We start from the raw sequence: 18,888 nt of genomic DNA on the forward strand, positions 1-18,888 counted from the left end.
ACATCAACTAGGGAAATTACTCAGAAAAAGTTAGGGAGGCGCTTCTCAGCCAGGAGACAGTGGGTGGGCCTCTGATTCCCCTGAGAAGAGGGCTGCATAGGTTAGCAAAGGGGGTCCTGCAGTCTCTTTATTTGAAAGCAAGCCCAGTCACTGTCTCCGCACTTGGATATCCTCACTCTAATCCCTGGAGGTTCACTGAAGCCTCTTCAGTGTTTGCCTTTCATTCTGTCTGAAGGAAAATCGGTGTATTTTGAATCAGGGCTACTGACTGATGGTAGAAATAACTCAAAGGGTTTTGATCCTGCCTAATGTAGAAAAGCTGTGTTGTGCTCGGTTTTTCCACAGAAGCACTATACAAGTTCCTTTCAGGCACAGTACATATTGTAAGTTGTTTTTTTTTCTCCCCAAACATAGAGCCAAAACTCTATGAAAGAGCTGCTTCATTTCCAATGCCTTGTCAAGTATTTCAATGAACAAGAATGACAATTTTCATAAAAAGCACATCCTTTGTTGACATACAGAAGATCCAAATTTAAGCACTTCTAGAGGGTAGAAATGAGCCTAACAGGTTATCCTGGTCTCCTAACTGCAAAGTGTAGAAGCAGGCATTACTAGAAAGAACATAAAATAGAATAGAAACAATCCAAGTTATAAAAGTGAAAGAGTGTGTCCTAAAAACATCTTTTATTTTGTACATTCATAACCAAGAAATTTAAGCCATTTTTGAAATGCACCTTCATTTAATACAAAGGCTATGTTTTTTGATCCTCATTGAAAAGGATTAGTAAAATTATTAGGAGGCTTTTTTAAAGATAAATCAAGCAAAATGGTTGAGAAACTGCATTTTATGAAAGTCATATGCACAAGGATATTAAGGTTTAAAACAGGACATTTTCCCGTTTAGAGATAATTATGCCACATTTCTTTACACTTTCCCTAATGTGGGAGGAAAGTTCAAATGTAGGCATGTAGCACAGTAAGGGGCTAGAGTTTACTACTAGATCTAAGTTTGCCATCAATAGCTGTCAGAACAACCAAGTGACAAAACTTGAGTAACCAGTAAGATACTTGGCCTCTACCAGTTACTCCTAAATGCTGATTAACAATGAAGTTTCCATAACACAACGGCATAGGGCATTATTTATCTTAGTGCATAATGCAGTACATATTCTACATGTACATATTTCCATTTAACATAGAACCACAGCTGACCTTAAGTTTCAATGAAACCTTTTTGGCTTCTTAAGACACTCTTTCTTAGATCAAATGATGGTGACGTGTTTGGTAAGAGATATTTCTTTTTATGCCCATACTTGACAAAGTAAAAAGCTGTCAACCTGACATTTATTCCCCAATCTGTGAGGAACATATTTTGGAACTGAAAATCCAAGGTTCTAAAAGAGCTACTCAATGATCTTCATTTATTTTCTCATTTATTTCCTTTAGGCCAAATACTCGGACACAAGTTTTAATTACTTCCTCTAAGAGAGCTACTTGATAATTTTCATTCATTTCCTTTAGGCTAAACACTTGGACACAAGTTTTAATTGCTTTATAATATATATTAGTAAATTTACAGAAAGTGATTGGGAATTCAATCAAATTGAGTCTAAAGGAAGGTGTGTTAGACCAAAATGCAAGGCAATGAGGAGGTAACAGACTTCATGCAAATCTATCACACTGCTAAGAGAAATCCAAATATAAGCCAGTCATTAACAGTTACCCTCTTATGTGAATGCACATTTATTTTCTTCACACCTATCATATACAGAAAAGTTTAAAACTATAAAGAATGGAATCTTCCATGAACTCAAATTCTACTTTCCTACTTCAGTCAACTAAATTCATAATCAAAGCTATATGTAGGATTCCCACGTCATTATTTTGCTTTCATCAATCATTCAGAACTGCTGTGTAGTGAGATTTCAGAGCCTGACAGCCATCTGTCAGCCATCTGGGCCACACCATTCCAACTGTGGAAAGGTAAGACAATACACTCTTCTTATTTTACTGATAAATTATGCAAGAGTTGAGGGAAAGAAAGAGACATGTATTTACATAAAGTTCATTGAAATTCAACTTTCAAAAAGAAACTCTGAAAGGCAAAAACATAGGTCTTGTGCAATGTGGTAAGGATGCTTGGCTTAATGTGTTGTAAATACTTCAGAAAAACTCACTGAAGGGAAGTAACCAAAAAATAGCATAGTTGTGGAAGAATACCAAGCAGCAGATTTAGCTCACACAGTGAAACATCTGCCATTACCGTCTAGAAACAAAGCTATCAAATATACAGTTTTTAGTTGTCTTGGTTCCATATATTTATTTTTAAGTTGGTTATTCAAATTTAGTTCACATATATAAGTTCTCAAAAATTCTATAAATACATTTTTGAACCAACATTTTGGCTCCAATCACATTTAAAGCATTAATGAGAAAATCTACCTTACATTTTTAAAGGATTAATGATTACACTTATTGACTATCCACCATGTAGCAGATGCTGAGCTACATTTCTTACCTACACAATATCATTCACCTTTACGAGGAGATACGGATTGTTTCCTCAATTCTCAGCGTGGTAAAAATGGTGCTCAGAGGGTTTAGGCACTAGTGACTGGCAGTGGGAACTCAAGGCCATGTCCATTCAGGTTATGTACCTCCATTAGCATTTCCCACTTAGTGCTGCCTACTTTTTGAAAATTTAATCCTAATACTAAAGACTATGACTTTTGCTCCAGTCAGATCAACTGCAATCTTCTAAAATTTCATCACAAGGTACTTTATTAAGAAACCACTTGAATTTAAAACAAGTTTGTTAACAATGGGGTATCTATAAATGTCTGTGAAACTTAGTTATTCGTATAATAAACTATCTTCCAATGATAATTTAACACAATATTACCTTCTCACTTGGTTTTTAAAACTACCCAATGGGAAAGTCTTCAGGAGAGCAAACTCAGACACAGAGAGATTCAGCAACTTGCCAATGTGTGGCAGGACGTTTGTTTTCAGGCAGAAACTAATTCTGAGACCTCAGCATGAACCTTATCTTCATATTTTACATATTCATGAATTCAGATATTTTCAATTTGTTCAAAGCCTAAGCATACACTTACACATACAAATCTTTTATGTGCTGAAACACACAAAGCATATACTTTCAGACCACAGACAAAATGCAATATTTAGCCTTAAACTAACACGAACTCACCTACAAAGAAAAAGGAATGGACTGAAGGAATCCACTACTTTAATTCTCCTTGATTTTTCTAAGTCCAAAACCAGGATTTAAATCTTTTTGTCAACAAATTATAAATAAAAATTGCACCGTCTGAGCTTCATTTAAACCAAGCACAAAGCAGAAATCCGAACAGATCCAAACTTGGGATTTGATGAGTTAGAAAAACAAATCAAATCAGATACTTTTAGTGTGATGAACTAGAAAACAAAAAGAAACTTAAACATTAAACCTTTCAGATGGTTTCTCACGGGACACAAGCCCTAAGAGCACCAGTAAAGCCAGAGATTAATGACCACCCCACAAACAAGCCTGGGCATTTGTCACCCAAGACTACAAGAAAAGAAAGGGCCGCATCTGACAAAACAATGTATGTGAATAGGCTTTGGAAAGCACTCACAACTTTGATGTGCAAATAATAGGGGGAAATGTATTCTTTGCTCTAAAAAGTTTAAATTCATTCACTTTCTTATTTCTTTTTAGGAGGAAAATATTTTAATTTTTTATTTTAATTTTTAGTTCTCAGGAGTTGCTATATAAAAATTGAAAAAATGTTATGTGAGCCTGCTTCATTCACAGGAAAATTAGAAAATAAACCCACAGTCTGTGTCTAATCAATTTTAAGTCTCAGCATAAAAGATATTTGCCCCTAAAGACTCAGAAACTAAACACAGAGCTTGTATACATTTGGACCCGGTGCTCAACTCTTGCTCTCCCCATACTAGGAACATTCTGCTTAAACAAGACCACTCTGACCTTGCACTCGCTTAAGTACCACACGAAAATCCTTTTCTTTGGTTCATGGTTTCCAAACACAAAGCTCTATTCCTAAGTGATAGATGAGAAATGACTATAAATAAGAACCAAAAACCCTAGCTTCAGGCTATTTTCCATTGTTTCAATCTGCAACAGAAATGGTTACAAAGCAAGAGCTGGGGAGCTAAAAAGGTAAGAAAGCCTGCTACATGCCGGCTTCTAGGAGAGCCCCTTGAGTACCTGAGTATCCTTGGCAGGTTCTGCGTCAGAGCTGGCACACCGGTAGAAAAAGAAAAGTGCACGAGCAGCAAAACAGACAGCGACACTAATATAGCCGAATTAATGACCACCGCCCCGCCAACAAAGCCAAACACCAACAGCAGCATGCATCCAGGACTCATGGCGCTGCGCTGGCATGGTGAAACACCCGGACCAGGAGGCCTACACGGCGGCCAAAGGGCTATCTTTGTAGTGAGGATCTGTCATTCAGACGCGGCCACAAAAACAATGCCATCAGCAGCAGCTCTCCACTCCATCCTGCAGCAGCTCCCGGGCGATGACGTCACTCCGCTCGGCCCACCTCATAACCATAGAGCTGCTGCTCCCAGCATTTATGCAGCAATCCAGAGCGGCGGGCAGCCTATTAACTATCTTCTTCTCTACTGAGAGTCCTGGCTTAGCCCATTGGCTGCAATGCCCCGCGATCTACATAATTTATTCACACTCCTACATCAAACAGATGGCAAGCTAACCCTTTCACACATGCCTCTCTGGAACAAAAAGGATCAATTTTACAATAGAACTGACAAGTTCTCAGCATTCCTTCAAATTAGACAATTGAATGGTGTAATCTCCATTAAGTATTATAAAACGATCAACATGCTACTCTCTCCCACACCATTTAAACCATAGTACAAAGCTTTTGGAATCAGCCAAACGATCAGTCCAGAATTAAAAACCAGAGAACAACAGAAAAGAAAAACAAACAGCGAATTTATTTCACTTTTTCTCAAGGCAAAACCTCCAACAAAGCTTACCTAATCCTACTGTGCGCTGCGGACTCCAGCTGGTCACTCCCTGCGAGCTGATGAAGCTTCGTTCTTTCCAGGTGTTCCATATAATTATGGATCATCTATTTTAAGGGAAAAAATACACAAAATGTAAGATTATTGCCTGAAATAAAAAGATAATCTTATAACAAGGGAAACTTTTTTTGTAGCACATTTTAATTTACCAGACTTCATAATCCCATAATTAAAAAGTGGATAAAACGTCCGTTAATAGCAAAAGAATGTACAAATGCCTACATTTCAGAATCCTGTTGTCCACAACAATAGTAGCCAATTATCGTGCTTAAAGTCACAAAACCCTTTTTTTAACAACATGCGCTATTTCATGAGCCGAATAATACCAATTGTATTCAGTTATTGGGCAGGAGGCAGTGAAAAATCACAAATTAAAAATAACAGAGAACCCAGGGACTCAAATCCTCAAGATGAAATATGAGAAACCACTTCCTTAGCGTTGATCTTTCCCATTTTAAAAGGAATTTACAAAGTAAAGGTAATTATCGATTTAACTAAGTAATCTTATACCTATATATGTACTACTTCTTCCTGTAGACTTAATTGAAAGAATACTAAAAATACTTTCTCTTTTGTTTGCTGGGTTTCTACTGCCATTACCATTATGTCATACAATCACCTATAATAACAGCAACAAATCAACACAAATAAAAAAACACAACACTTTGAATATCAGATGACGAATCATGATTGGCAAGCTGAATATGGAACTAAAAACTTCAGGAATATAAAAGAACATAAATTGTCAAGAAATTCTAAGGTCCTACTTGATTCTTGATAATCTATATTTTACTCTCTAGAATTCTTAATCTGGAATTGATATCTAAAATGACAACAAATATCAAACATTAAATCAAAAGACTTTTTATTAAATATACTAACATGAACAAAAAAGTTTTAAAAACAAGAAATAAAATATTAGTATTTTAAAGGTGAAAATATGAAATTTGTTTTTTTCCCCTGTGGATATTATTTGAATTCTTAACATTGTAACATGAAAGTTACTAAACTTTAGCTATGTTAATATGGACTTTGAATCTCAAATTAAAATGTATGTTATACCATATTAAGTAACTATGAAAAGCAAACTTCTATTTATTTACCTTTATTTTTGTTTACTTTTATGTATTCATTTATTTATTTGAAATGTTGTCACAGAGAGAGGGGGACAGACAGAAGTCCTCCCTCCTTTGTTCACTCTGCATTGGCCACGACAGCCAGGGCCGGGCCAGGTGGAAACCAGGAGCTTCCTCCAAGCCTTCTGCAGGAGGAGCAGAGGTTCAAGTGCTTGGGCCACCCTGCTTAGTTTTCCCAGGCCATTAGCAAGCAGGTGCCAGATGCAAAGTGAAGCAGCTGGACTTGAGCTAACACCTAGTTTGAATGCTAACAATGCAGATGGCACTTTACTCACCATGCTGTAACTCTGGGCAACTGACAGTAAACTTCTAAATAAAAATTTTAAATTTACCTCTTCAAGATTTATCTATTTAAAGAGAAAAGAAAGACTGATCTTTCATTCACTGGTTCACTCCCCAAACTGCCTTAATGGCAGGGGCTAGGTCAAACCAAAGCCAGGAGCTAGGAGCCAGGAGCTTCTTCCGATGTCCAGCAGGGTGCAGAGGCCCAAGTAATGGAGCCATCCTCTACTGCTTCCCAGGCCATTTCCAGGAAGCTGGATTGGAAGTGGAGCAGCCTGCACGCAGATCACCCAAACCAGAGCTGCTGCCAGCAGGCAGACTAACCCACTAAGCCTTTCAATTTGCCTTTAAAAAAGCATACTTTCACTGTAGATTTTGCTTGGTATGTACAAAAATTAAGATTTTAAAGGTATTTTTTATTTTTAAATTGAAAACTGAACAAACGATTGTATTAAAAAAGCAGGTACAATAAAAGAAAAACCCCAAATAGGAAATATTATCAGAATGAACACAGAATCAGATATAAAAATACAAAAATATATTTGGAAACCTTAAATTGACATTTTTTATTTTAAATATATATATATTCTCTTAACCTAATTAAAAGACCATTTTTGCAGATTTACAAATCTTGTCTTTGTATCAGGAAGTCAAAAGTAACAAGCTGGGCCTTGGCACCGTAGCCTAGTGGCTTAAGTCCTCGTCTTGCATGCACCAGAATCCCATATGCATGCTGGTTCTAATCCTGGCTGCTCTGCTTCCCATCCTGCTCCCTGCTTGTGGCCTGGGAAAGCAGTCGAGAGTGGCCCAAGGCCTTGGGACCCTGCACCCGTGTGGGAGACCTGGAGGAAGCTCCTGGTTCCTGGCTTCGGATCAGCTCAGCTCTGGCCATTGTGGCAACTTGGGAAGTGAACCAGTGGATGGAAGATCTTTCTCTTTCTCGCTCTGTATGTCTGACTTTCCAATGAAAATAAATGGATCTTTAAAAAATAACAATAACTAGCTGGAAGATACTGTTGCCAGGTAAAGCCATAACGGGCAATACCCATACCCCAATTTTGTGTTGGTTCAAGTCCCAGCCGTTCCACTTCCGATTCAGTTCCCTGATAATGTGCCTGGGAAAGCAGCAGCAGATAAAGTGCTTGGGTCAACCCTGACACTTGCATGGGAGACCTGGAAGGAGCTTCAGCCTCGGGTCTTGGCCTGGTCTGGCACCAACTGTTATGGCCAACTGGGGAGTGAGGCAGCAGATGGAAGATCCTCCCCGCCACACCAAACCCATCTCTCCCTCTCTTTCTCTGTAACTCTTTCAAATAAATCTTTAAAAAGAATACCAAGCTGTTTTCTTGTAGCAAGAAGAATTTGGGGGAAAAAAATTAAACTCAGACTGGTATCACAAAACAATTATTGAATCTAGCACGTCAATTTAAATTTAAGATTTTAGGAAACCTAGGTTGAATTCTCCTGGGTAGTAATCATATGAATTGCTTTTTCAAACAGAAGAACCTAAGTTTCATTAAGCATTCAGATGAAAAAGACCAAAATGTCCCACAGAATGCATTTAGAGTAATCTATTCATTTAACATAGACAAAGAACTTAAAACACAGTTTTGCCACTAAGATCTCATTCTAAACTGTTGTTTTAAATTCTTAAAAAAAACAATGAAAAAAAAACAATGGAAACTTCAGAAAATGCAGAATTCTGACGTTTCCCCAATGAGCACAAGTAACTGCAGATACAATGTGCTCCACATCTAATGAAATTACAGATCCAACCAACTAATCACTAATGAGCAGAAGAAAAAAAAAAAAAGGAAGCTCTCCTTTATGGAGGAAGTCTGGCTCTAGTAGGCCACTCCAGTTAGTCACTTTCAGTTAATCTTTATAACATTGTGATTCTTACAGGTAAGCTCCAGTTCACAGAGGTTAAAACAACATATGCCCGACTATATAATGATTAACCGTCTTCTAATGTTAGTCTTGAGACCAGCATCCAGGTCTACGAGACCCTCAGAGCACTTGAGCCGGGTCCCACTGGCACCGCTATCCGCCCTTTCACTTAACCCTCCGGGCAGGCAATGAGCTCATTGTCTTTTCTTCCTGACACCCACAAGAAAACCCCACACTGGCAAACATTTCCTGGCATCTGAAATAAAATAATATGCACTATATTCTATAAATGAACAAAAGTAAAATAAATACACTTCCCATAAAAATGTTTTTAATTTCAGGTCTTCACAATATAGTTCTGAATTTTTTAAGAAGAATTATTAAAAAAAAAAAAAGTAGTAGTAGAAGTAGAAGTGAGTGCGAGGGCAAGACGAGTACTGCCCTGGACAGAAAGAGAAAAAAAAGCAAAGGGTCAGCGTCTGAAACCACGGTCAGGACACATCAGAATTTGGGTTGAAACCTTCCCTCTGCTGCCAGTTCTACCTTCCTGCCAGTGCACACCCTGGCACGCAGCAGCTGATGCCTCCGGCTGTTAGTTTCCAGTACCACCAAGGGAGACCTGGATTTGGTTTAGCCCACACTCCACAATTGCAGGCATTCGAGAAATAAACCAGTAGATGGAAGCTCTGCTTTCTCACCTCTCAAACAATTTCTTTAAAATTTTTTTTAATTGGAAAGTCAGATATACAGAGAGGAGGAGAGACAGAGAGGAAGATCTTCCATCCGATGATTCACTATCCAAGTGGCCACAACAGTCAGAAGTGAGCCGATTCGAAGCCAGGAGCCTGGAGCCTCTTCCAGTTCTTTCATGTGGGTGCAGGATCCCAAGGCTTGGGGCTGTTTTCGACTGCTTTCCCAAGCCATGAGCAGGGAGGTGGATGGTAAGCAGGGCTGCCAGGATTAGAACCGGTGTCCATATGGGATTCTGGTGTGTTCAATGCAAGGACTTTAGCCACTAGGCTACCACACCGGGCCCTAAATAATTTTTTTTTTTTTTAGAAAGGTGAGGCAGTGAAATGGGACTCTCTTTAGATAATGTACTATTGTGTCCACCAGCCCCATGCCTCTTGGTCGCAGAACTGTAATTCTCAATGTTCTCAAAGATGCACAATAGATTCACAGGAGCCAGTTCAGCAACCAAAATTTGGAGTCATCCAAAAGGATTCAAAGAGGCGGGCATTCCTGTGCAGCAAGTCAAGTTGCCACCTCCAATGTAGGCATCCCACGTGATGGTTTCATTTTCAATCCAGCTCCTACTAATATACCTGGAAAAGTAACAGATGACTCAAGTAGTTGGTCCCCTGATACCCACATGGGAGCACAAATGAAGCTCCTGGCTCCTGGTTTTGGATTGCCTCAGCTCAAGCCGTTGTAGCCACTTGGGGAGTGAACCACTGGATGGCAGATCTCTCTGTCTCTGTCTCTCTTCTCCCCTCCTCTCTGTAAATCTGCCTTTAATTTTCATTGGAAGAGGAAGATCTTCCACCTGCTTGCTCACTCCCCAAATGGCCACAATGGTGGGAGGTGAACCAATCCAAAACCAGGAGCCAGGAACTTCTTCTGGGTCTCCCGCAGAGTTAAGCTTTGGATCATCCTCCACTGCCTTTCCAGGCCATAAACAGGGAGCTGGACTGGAAGTGGAGTGGCCAGGTCATGAAATGGTGCCCATATGGGATCCCGGGACTTTGCAAGGAGAGGATTAGCCAGTTGAGTTATTGTGCTGGGCTGCAAAATAAATAAATCTAAAAATAATAAATAAATAAATCGTGAGAGAGAGATAGCCTTAGAAGGCATGGGGTTTAGCTCGTACCTAGGACACCTATGTTCCCATTCAGAGTGGCCGGGTCCAATACTGACTGGGCTCTGGCTCCTGGCCGCAGTTTCCCACCAATATGGACTCAGAAGCAGCAATGATGGTTCAAGTAACTGGGTTCCTGCCACCCACGTGGGAGACCAGGATTGAGTTTCTGGATCCTGGCTCCGGCCTGTCCTCTGCCATTGCAGGCATTTGTGAGAATGAAACAGCAGATGGGCGCCTGCTTTTTCTGTCTCTCAAAAAGTAAATAATTAATGACAAATTTTAGAAAAAAGGAGTCATAGTAGGTCTCCCTAAGCAGTAAGCAATGTATTGCATAAAGTGCTGTTTAAGCCACTATTCTGCACCTGCAAAAGATGTTCCCTTCTTTGGAAGTAATAATGAAGAAGTTAAGGTTAAAATTTCAGATTTCCTTTCCCTGAGGGTTTCCAGAGCTTATCTTTAAGGGCACCTAGTTCTTCAGCATTAGATAGCTATTTATAATTGCTAATTGAATGGCATCTCTATAAACATAGAAAATTGTAGGCTAGATTGTAGAACAGACCCACATTTCAAGGCAGCCATCTCTGTGTTACATAAGCCTCCCCAGAGGCAAACACAAAAGAAATGAATTTTATCGGCACAGGTGCCGGGAGCTGCCGAAGGAGGGAATTCTGTGCCCCACAGGAAATGTGCCCCGGGAGTACATATGCCCAGCTCTCTGACTTGGTCACTAAGATTTTCCTGAAATCTTTTCTTCTTCCAGGACTACTCTTTCCTTAAAGAAACAGAGAAATTACTGTATCATGGGGCCAGCGCTTTGATGCAGTAGGCTGTCTCCACTTGTGCTGCTGGCATTCCCTGTTGTCTCCTGTTTGAACCCAGCTGCTTCGCTTCTGATTCAACCTCTCTGTTCATGCTCCTGGGAAAACAGGGGAAACTGGTCCTAGCTCTTGGACTCCTGCACCCCTGTGGGAAACCCAGAGGAAGCTCCTGGCTCCTTACTTCAGATCAGTGAACCAGTGGATGTAAGACCTCTCTATCTCTCCTTCTCTCTATATAAAACCCGACTTTCAAATAAAAATAAATCTTTCTTTTAAATTACTGTATCTTTTAACTTGAAGCTAATGTCAAGCTTTTTACTGTAGGCATTTCTTTTTGATTTTCACTAAATAAATATGGAAAAAATAAGAAACTTCAGCTTTCCGACAATGGAAATATTTTATACATACTGAAATTTAACACAATAATTCAATAATTATTCAAAAGTTTAGAATTTCATTTACTATTCATAATTCATCACTACTAATCACTTATCACTTATGGAATATAATAATATTCCTCAATATATTTTTAAGTATTAGAACTAGCAAACACTATGGACAGGTCATTGTTGAGCTTTTGAAACAAATACTGTAAAGATAACAATAGGCTTTTACAATCCACTTATTTTTAAGATTTATTTTGAAAGTCAGAGAGAGGAAAAGGAGGAAAGATAGATCTTCCATTCACTGGTTCATTCCCTACACGGCTATAACAGCAAGTGCTGTGCCATGCCAAAGTCAGGAGCCAGGAGCTTCTTTCAGGTTTCCTGCAGGGACGGCAAAGGCCCAAACACCTGAGACATCTCCCATTACTTTTCCAAGGCTGTTAGCAAGGGGCAGATCAGAGGTAGAAATGACTGGAACACAAAAGCCCCTTATGGGATGCTGGCACTCACTGTGCCAAATGCTGACCCCAATCCATCGCTTTGTAATACTCCTGATATCCATCAAATGCCATGTATTATTGGGGGGGGGGGGAAGGGGAGCAGGAATTTTTTTTTCCTAACATACTGAACAGGTTGCTGTGTAACCTGCTCCTGTCTTCCCCAGGCTCTGTGGTCCTAGCCAGCTCACTCTACCACTGCATATCAACCCTGAGGCACTCCATGCTTTGGGTATGGCTAATAAGTTACGGTAGTTATTACCAAACCCCACCTGCCAGGGCCACTAGAGAGAAATGTGAACCCCTCCCCAAGACAGTGTTCCCTACTTATTCCAAAAAAAACCAAATTGAGTGCAGTGAATTTTCTTATTTTTTAAAACAGTACAGGCCTCTATCAAGTCATGATCCTGCACTCTGCTATCCGAGTGCCCGGGTTCTAGTCCCAGCTCCCCTCTGCAGGCCAGCTGCCTGCCAGTGTGCACCCTGGAAGGCAGCAGGTCATGCTCCCCGTGTGGGAAATCCATACTGAGTCTCATCTTCTCCCCTGAGCTGGGCCCAGCCCTGGGCATTGCAGGCAGCTGGGGAGGAAACCAGAGGACAGCAGATCTCTGTCTCTCATTCTCTCTCCGCTTTTCAAATAAGTAAAATAATTATTAAAAACATTTTTAAATGCTTAAGTACATTTTTAATCTGCTTTGAATAGATCACATACTGGAATTAATCACTTAAAATACTGAAAACTCATGCAGAAAACCTTAATTAAAGCTTTAATTAAAATCTTTATAAAAACTTTATTAAAGTCATTTAGATTTAACACACTCTAATTTGCTTGTTATTTGTGATGAACTTATGCTCTTATATGCTAGATTATAAATATAGAGATCCTTGTCAATAATTTACCAACTAATATTTCTGCACCGGTAACCAGGCAAATAAGTTCTCTCATCTTTACACCCACACCAGCCAAGGAAACAAACACTGGGACTGCCTTACCAACAATTTTGTGGCATATTAATGAAGAGTTCAACTCCAGGTGAAAAACAAGAAACTATTTGGTAACTAGGGAAATGTCACATTACACTTGTTTTGTGGGAACAGTCCCCAAGAATTATTCTGATTTTTTCAGAAATCAAGACATACTTTCTCAAGTCCATTTCTGTTGCAGTACTACTAGTGCAATAAGAATAATCTGGAAACCTACCTCTGTGTGTCTCTGATGTAATGCATTATACTCCTTCTTCAGCTCTGCTTCTCTTTCTTCAAGTCTGCTAACTGAAATTAAGATACGTATGCTTAAAACAAAATACCAAAAAAAGTTCACTAGAAAAAGTCCATCCTCGAAACTTGGAATGGGTTATCCACAATCCTAGCACCGCAAGAGTCTTCACAGGCTCCGACCGCATCCATCAGCCTGTAAAAGCTTACAGATGTAACAAACTTGCAGAGCAGAAACAACAGGAAAGAAAAAAACTTAAGAAGCAGACGAGTTCTCTAATACCCATGCTTATCAGTTAGGTCTTTAAATATGGCGTGAAATTATTTCTTTCAAACACTTACAAATCATGGTACCATAACCTGAAATTAGGGTCCAAGTTTAACACTATTCCAGGGCATGTAAACGTCAGGGACTCATCGGCTCTTATTTAGCGCCCTCTGCTGATGGATTTTGTGCATGGTACTGATTGGGGCAGCACTCCCAGAGCAGGACTGAAAAGCAATCTGGTGATGTAGATGCAGAATGTTGGGAAAGGATTTCACAGGGAACAATGACTGCTGGTAAATCACAATGATTTAGAAAAGTGGTTGAGTCCAAGGAGAACCAAGAAGAAATGACACTGCTCGAGACAGATGGTAATGCAAGTCTTCAGACACTGTTACCACAGAGCAGAGAACATAAACCCATCAGCGGGGAGGCAGAGGAGGACTGGCCAGCCTGGGACAGCCTACGCCGCCTGAGCAGCGGCAGACAGGCTGTTGGGCAGAAATACAAGAGGACTTTGAAAAATCTACACAGAAAAAAATCTACAATCTGTGCCCGGTTTTCAGGAACTTTTAAAAGAACACTTAGAGGTCCAGTTAAATGTCCTTGCCTTCCACGCTCCTGGATGCCATATGGGCTCCAGTTTGTGTCTCAACTGTTCTACTTCCCTTCCAGCTCCCTGTCTGTGGCCTGGGAAAGTAGTCGAGGACGGCCCAAAGCCTTGGGACCCTGAGCTCATGTGGGAAACCAGGAGAAGCTCTGAGCTCCTGGTTTCAAATTCGCTCAGCTCTGGCCGTTGTGGCTACTCGGGGAGTGAACCAGTGAACAGAGCTTTCTCTCTCTGTTCCACCTTCTCTCTCTACATCTGCTTTTCAGATAGATACATAGATAGATAGATAGATAGATAGATAGATAGATAGATAGATAAAGAAAACTTACAGGGTCTGGCACAGTAGCCCAGTGGCTAATGTCCTCGCCTTGCATGTGCCGGGATCCCATATGGGCGCTGGTTCATAACCCGGCTGCTCCACTTCCCATTTCGCTCCCAGCTTGTGGCCTGGGAAAGCCGTAAAAAATGGCCTAGAGCCTTGGGACCCCACACCCACGTGGGAAGAAGCTCCTAGCTCCTACCTCCTGGTTCCTGCCTTTGGATTAGCTCAGCACTGGCTGTTGCAGCCACTTGGGTAGTGAGTCAGCGGGTAGATGTTTCTCTTTGTCTCTCCTTCTCTTTGTATATCTGCTTTTCCAATAAAAAATAAATAAATCTTAAAAAAAAAAAAAGAAAAACAACACTTAGAAAGATGGGGCCTCAGCACTCAGGAACAGCTACTTGGGAGCCTTGGGATTAACTGGAAATATTCTCTGTGTAAGGTCACCTAGCTGCAAAGGCTGTTATAATCTCCAACCTGTGACTGGCAAGAGAGCTGTACAAATTAGCTATCAAGAGTAAATACTCAAGAGCATACACGCATGAGTGTTCTATGCTGAACAAAATACAACTTGTACTGCCAAAAACCTCATGTTTGATTTGTGTACACTTAATCCACTACTTATGTTAGTATCAGGGAAACATATCATTAATTAGGACAATAACTTTTTGTTTTGATTTGTTTTTCTAAAAATATTTATTTTTATTAGAAAAGAAGATTTACAAAGAGAAGAGACAGAAATCTTCCATCCGCTGATTACTCCTGAATGGTCATGAGCCTCTTCCCACGTGGCAGCTGGGTCTCAAGACTCTGAGCCATCCTCTGCTGCTTGCCCAGACCCTAAGCAGAGAGCTGGATGGGAAACAGAGCAGCAGGGACACAAACTGGCACCTACATGGGATGCAGGCATTGCACGGTGGAGGACTAGCAGTTTGAACCACCCTGCAGGCCCCTTGATTTGTTTCTAATTCAAGTCTGTATGTTTGCTATTGGCTCATTAAATGGGTACAAGTAAATAAACATACAAAGGACCACGGAGTGCCCTTTACCAAGCCAGGCAAGGTCTCAGCACATCTGCTCATCTTATCCCATGCCTAAAAGTGTTAAACAAACTTAGAGCAGATGTGACAGGGTAATGCAACAGATACTGTAATCATTCTTTATACTGCTCATATGAACTTCACTGAGAAACAAGAAATCCAAACAAATCAGATATAGTAGCAATGTTTCAAGAAACATTCTCTACTGTTTCTTGTTAATTTATCTAAAAGCTTAAGGAGATTCTGAGGTTACTATAAAATTTGTATCTATTTTTAATTTCTTACCCCTACAAATCAGTATTTTCTTGATAACATGCAACCAAACCAAAATATTTAATATTGGGGGTGGCAGTGTGGTAAAGTGGGTTAGGCTGCCACTTGCAATGCTGTGAACCTGCATGGGAGTGGTTGTTTGAATCCCAGCTGCTCTGCTTCTCATCCAGCTTCCTGCTGATGTTCTGGGAGGGCAATAACAGCTGCTTGTGACCCTGTCACGCATCCGGAGGACAGCACGGCCCACGGCTTCAGTTCAGCTCAGCCCTGGCTGAGCATTTGGGCATTTGGAGAGTGATCAAGCAGACTGGAAGCATGCGTTTCTCTGTGTTCAACTAGCAAACTAAATAAATAAAAAATTCTTTTTTTGGTTGCTGAGACTGAACTAAAAGCCAACTTTTATTTATATTTCTACATTTCAAATTTGTGTTTAATAGAACCTCATTATTTATATCCATCACACCAATAAGACTAGCTAACTCATTTAGTACTTACTAGGTTAAAATTAACTTTATTTATATTAAACAAAGTTATGGCGAGAAAGGGAGACACAGAGAAAGATCCTTGATCCACCTGGATCACCTCCTCCCCTGCTCCAAATGGTTGGAATGGTCAGGGCCGGGCCAGGCTAAAGCCAGGAGTCAGAAGCTTTCTCTGCGTCTCCCATATGCGTGGCAGCTACCAAAGCATTTCGGGCTATTTTCTACTGCTTTCCCACCTGTGTCAGCGGGAGCTAGATGAGAAGTGGAGCAGAAGGGACTTCAACTGATGCCAATATGAGTATGCTGCAACATCAGCCAACTTTTTTTTCCTTTTTAAAAAAATATGTATGTATGTATGTACATACTTATTTATTTGAAAGGTAGAGTCACAGACAGACAGGAAAACAGAGTGAAAGAGATATCTCCCAGATGGTTCACCCACAAATGGCCTCACTGCAATGGCTGGGCCAGGACAAAGCCAGCAACCTGGAAATCCATCCGGATCTCCCACACGGGGGAAGGGAGCAAAGTCCTTAGGCCATCCTCTGCGGCCTTCCCAGGTTCATTACCACAGAGCGGGATCCAAAGTGGAACAGCCAAGGGAAGAACCAGGGCTCATGTGGGATGCCAATGTCACAGGGCCACAACGCCAGCCCCTACCTTATCATCAAAATTATTAACACACTCGCTTTAGAGATTTGTAGCAGAAGCAAAATGGGGTGATATAATTTTCCCAAAGTGACATGGTAATGATTGGCACACAAGGCTTCCTGAAGGAAGAGTCTAGCTACAGAATCTGTGTTCTCAATCACCATGCTTCACTGCCACTCAAGAAACCCTCCTTTCTGTTGTGTATATTAAAGCCTACTTTAAGATTTCACAGGGCGGTGGGGGCTTGTGTTTCAAATAAAAATTCTGTTCTTAGGGAAATAACCCAAATATTCCTTCACACAGGCTACCAAACTTTCAAGTAAAATACTCATCCTCACTAAACATCAGGGAGATGTACATTAAAACCAAAATGTAACACTACCTCATATGCATTAGAATTACTAAAAATTACAAAAACTAGACCAAAACATATACCAAATGCTGGTAAGGATGTGATGGCTGGTGCTGTGCACAGAGGATTACCCAACGCTGGCATCCCACATGGGTGTTGGTTTGAGTTCCAACTGTTCCACTCCCAACCTGCCTTCATACCTCGACCCTTCCCACCCTAATCAGAGACCCTAAGTAAACAATATGAAACCAAACATTTAAAAAACAAATTCTTGTAAAATTTAAGTCATTCGACCTGTGGTATTTTTGGTATGGAAGCTAGCCCCAGCCAATAAATACACCAACTAATCACTATTAGGTAACCTCACAGAAACACACTTTAATCTAGGTGCTGGGTGATCTGGTCAGATACCTGGTCGCTGGCAAACAGAAAGAGGTCTTGATCAATGCTATACCAGCTTGTTTTTTTTTTTTTTTCTTTTCTTAATTGAAATGTTTTAAGATTATTTATTTTTATTGGAAAGGCAGATTTACAGAAAGATCTTCTATCTACTGGTTCACTCCCCAAATACTGACAGCTGAGCCAATCCGAAGCAGCTTCTTTCAGACCTCCCATGTTGGTGCAGGGTCCCAAGGCTTTGGGCCGTCTGTTGCTTTCCCAGGCCATAACCAGGGAGTTGGATGGGAAGTGGAGTAGTTGAGACATGAACTGGTGCCCCCAGAGAATGTTGGCAACTGCAGGCAGCTGTAGCCAGTTGAGTCATAGCACTGGCCCCTACTACACATGACTTTGATGATCCACTGAACAGCCAGACTGTAGTAAGGAGATGTAAAACCCAAATTACCACTAATTTTTGTGTATTTTCAGTATTTGAAGAACATGTCCGTCATTCAGACTGATTTAGGGCCTTTTATAAGAACTTAAAGTTCTACTATTTGTTTGATTTCCCATAAGTATTTCATATTACCTTCAAAATTTCTTCAGGCAACATTTATTTACGACCTTATATTTGTTAGACTTACTTTCTGCTTAATTTATTTCCATCTGGCGTCATATTCTAACTTTTGCCTCAAAAAAAAAAAAAAAAACACTAGTTAGACTGCAAATCCATTCTTTATCACCTCACTGAAAAGGTGAAATGGCTACATTTACAATTTCTAAAAAAGATTTATATTTTAGTTAAAAGGCAGAGTTACAGAGAGAAAGAGGTTTGATCAGTCTTCCATCTGCTGCTTCACTCCCCAAATGGCCACAATGGCCGGAGCTGAGTTGATCCCTAGGCGGGAGCCAGGAGCTTCCCCTGGCTCTCCCACATAGATGCAGTGGACTAAGGACTTGAGCCAACTCTTGCTCTCCCAGGTCCTAAGCTGAGAGCTCGATGGGATGTCGGACAACAGGGATGTGAACTGGTGCCCATATGGGTGCCAGCACCACAGACGGAGGCTGAGTCTACTGTGTCATGGTGCTGGCCTCATACATTTACTAATTTCATTTAAATGGTCTGTATCTATACTGTTTCTTAGCAAGAACTTAACACACACACACACACACACACACACACACACAGGACATTAGCACATGCAGAGTATGATATCTGGGTTTTTTTGTATTTAATTTTTAGAGCAGTTTCAAGTTCACAAAAAAAATATTAAGTACAGAATTCCTAGCCATCTCCTGCCTGCACACATAGTGTCCCCCACAATTTGACATGCCATATCAAAGTTGTACATTT

At 40.5% G+C, this 18,888-nt stretch overlaps 1 protein-coding gene across 4 annotated transcripts in view; it reads right to left on the reverse strand.

Annotated features, from left to right (window-relative positions):
- Positions 1-18,888, reverse strand: part of SPAG9 (sperm associated antigen 9) — a 124,076-nt gene that overhangs the window by 66,785 nt on the left and 38,403 nt on the right. For 2 of the 4 annotated variants that reach the window (XM_058676475.1, XM_058676476.1), the window contains exons 3-4: positions 13,151-13,221; positions 5,032-5,126 (exon numbers count right to left, since the gene is read on the reverse strand). In XM_058676475.1, the coding sequence (XP_058532458.1) occupies positions 5,032-5,126; positions 13,151-13,221 (166 nt within the window). Of the gene's footprint in view, positions 1-4,234; positions 4,563-5,031; positions 5,127-13,150; positions 13,222-18,888 lie in introns of those variants that run through there. The other 2 variants (XM_058676479.1, XM_058676477.1) reach the window with 1 other exon arrangement.

Source organism: Ochotona princeps, chromosome 17 (assembly GCF_030435755.1).
Source record: "Ochotona princeps isolate mOchPri1 chromosome 17, mOchPri1.hap1, whole genome shotgun sequence".
NCBI classification, from domain to species: Eukaryota; Metazoa; Chordata; class Mammalia; order Lagomorpha; family Ochotonidae; genus Ochotona; species Ochotona princeps.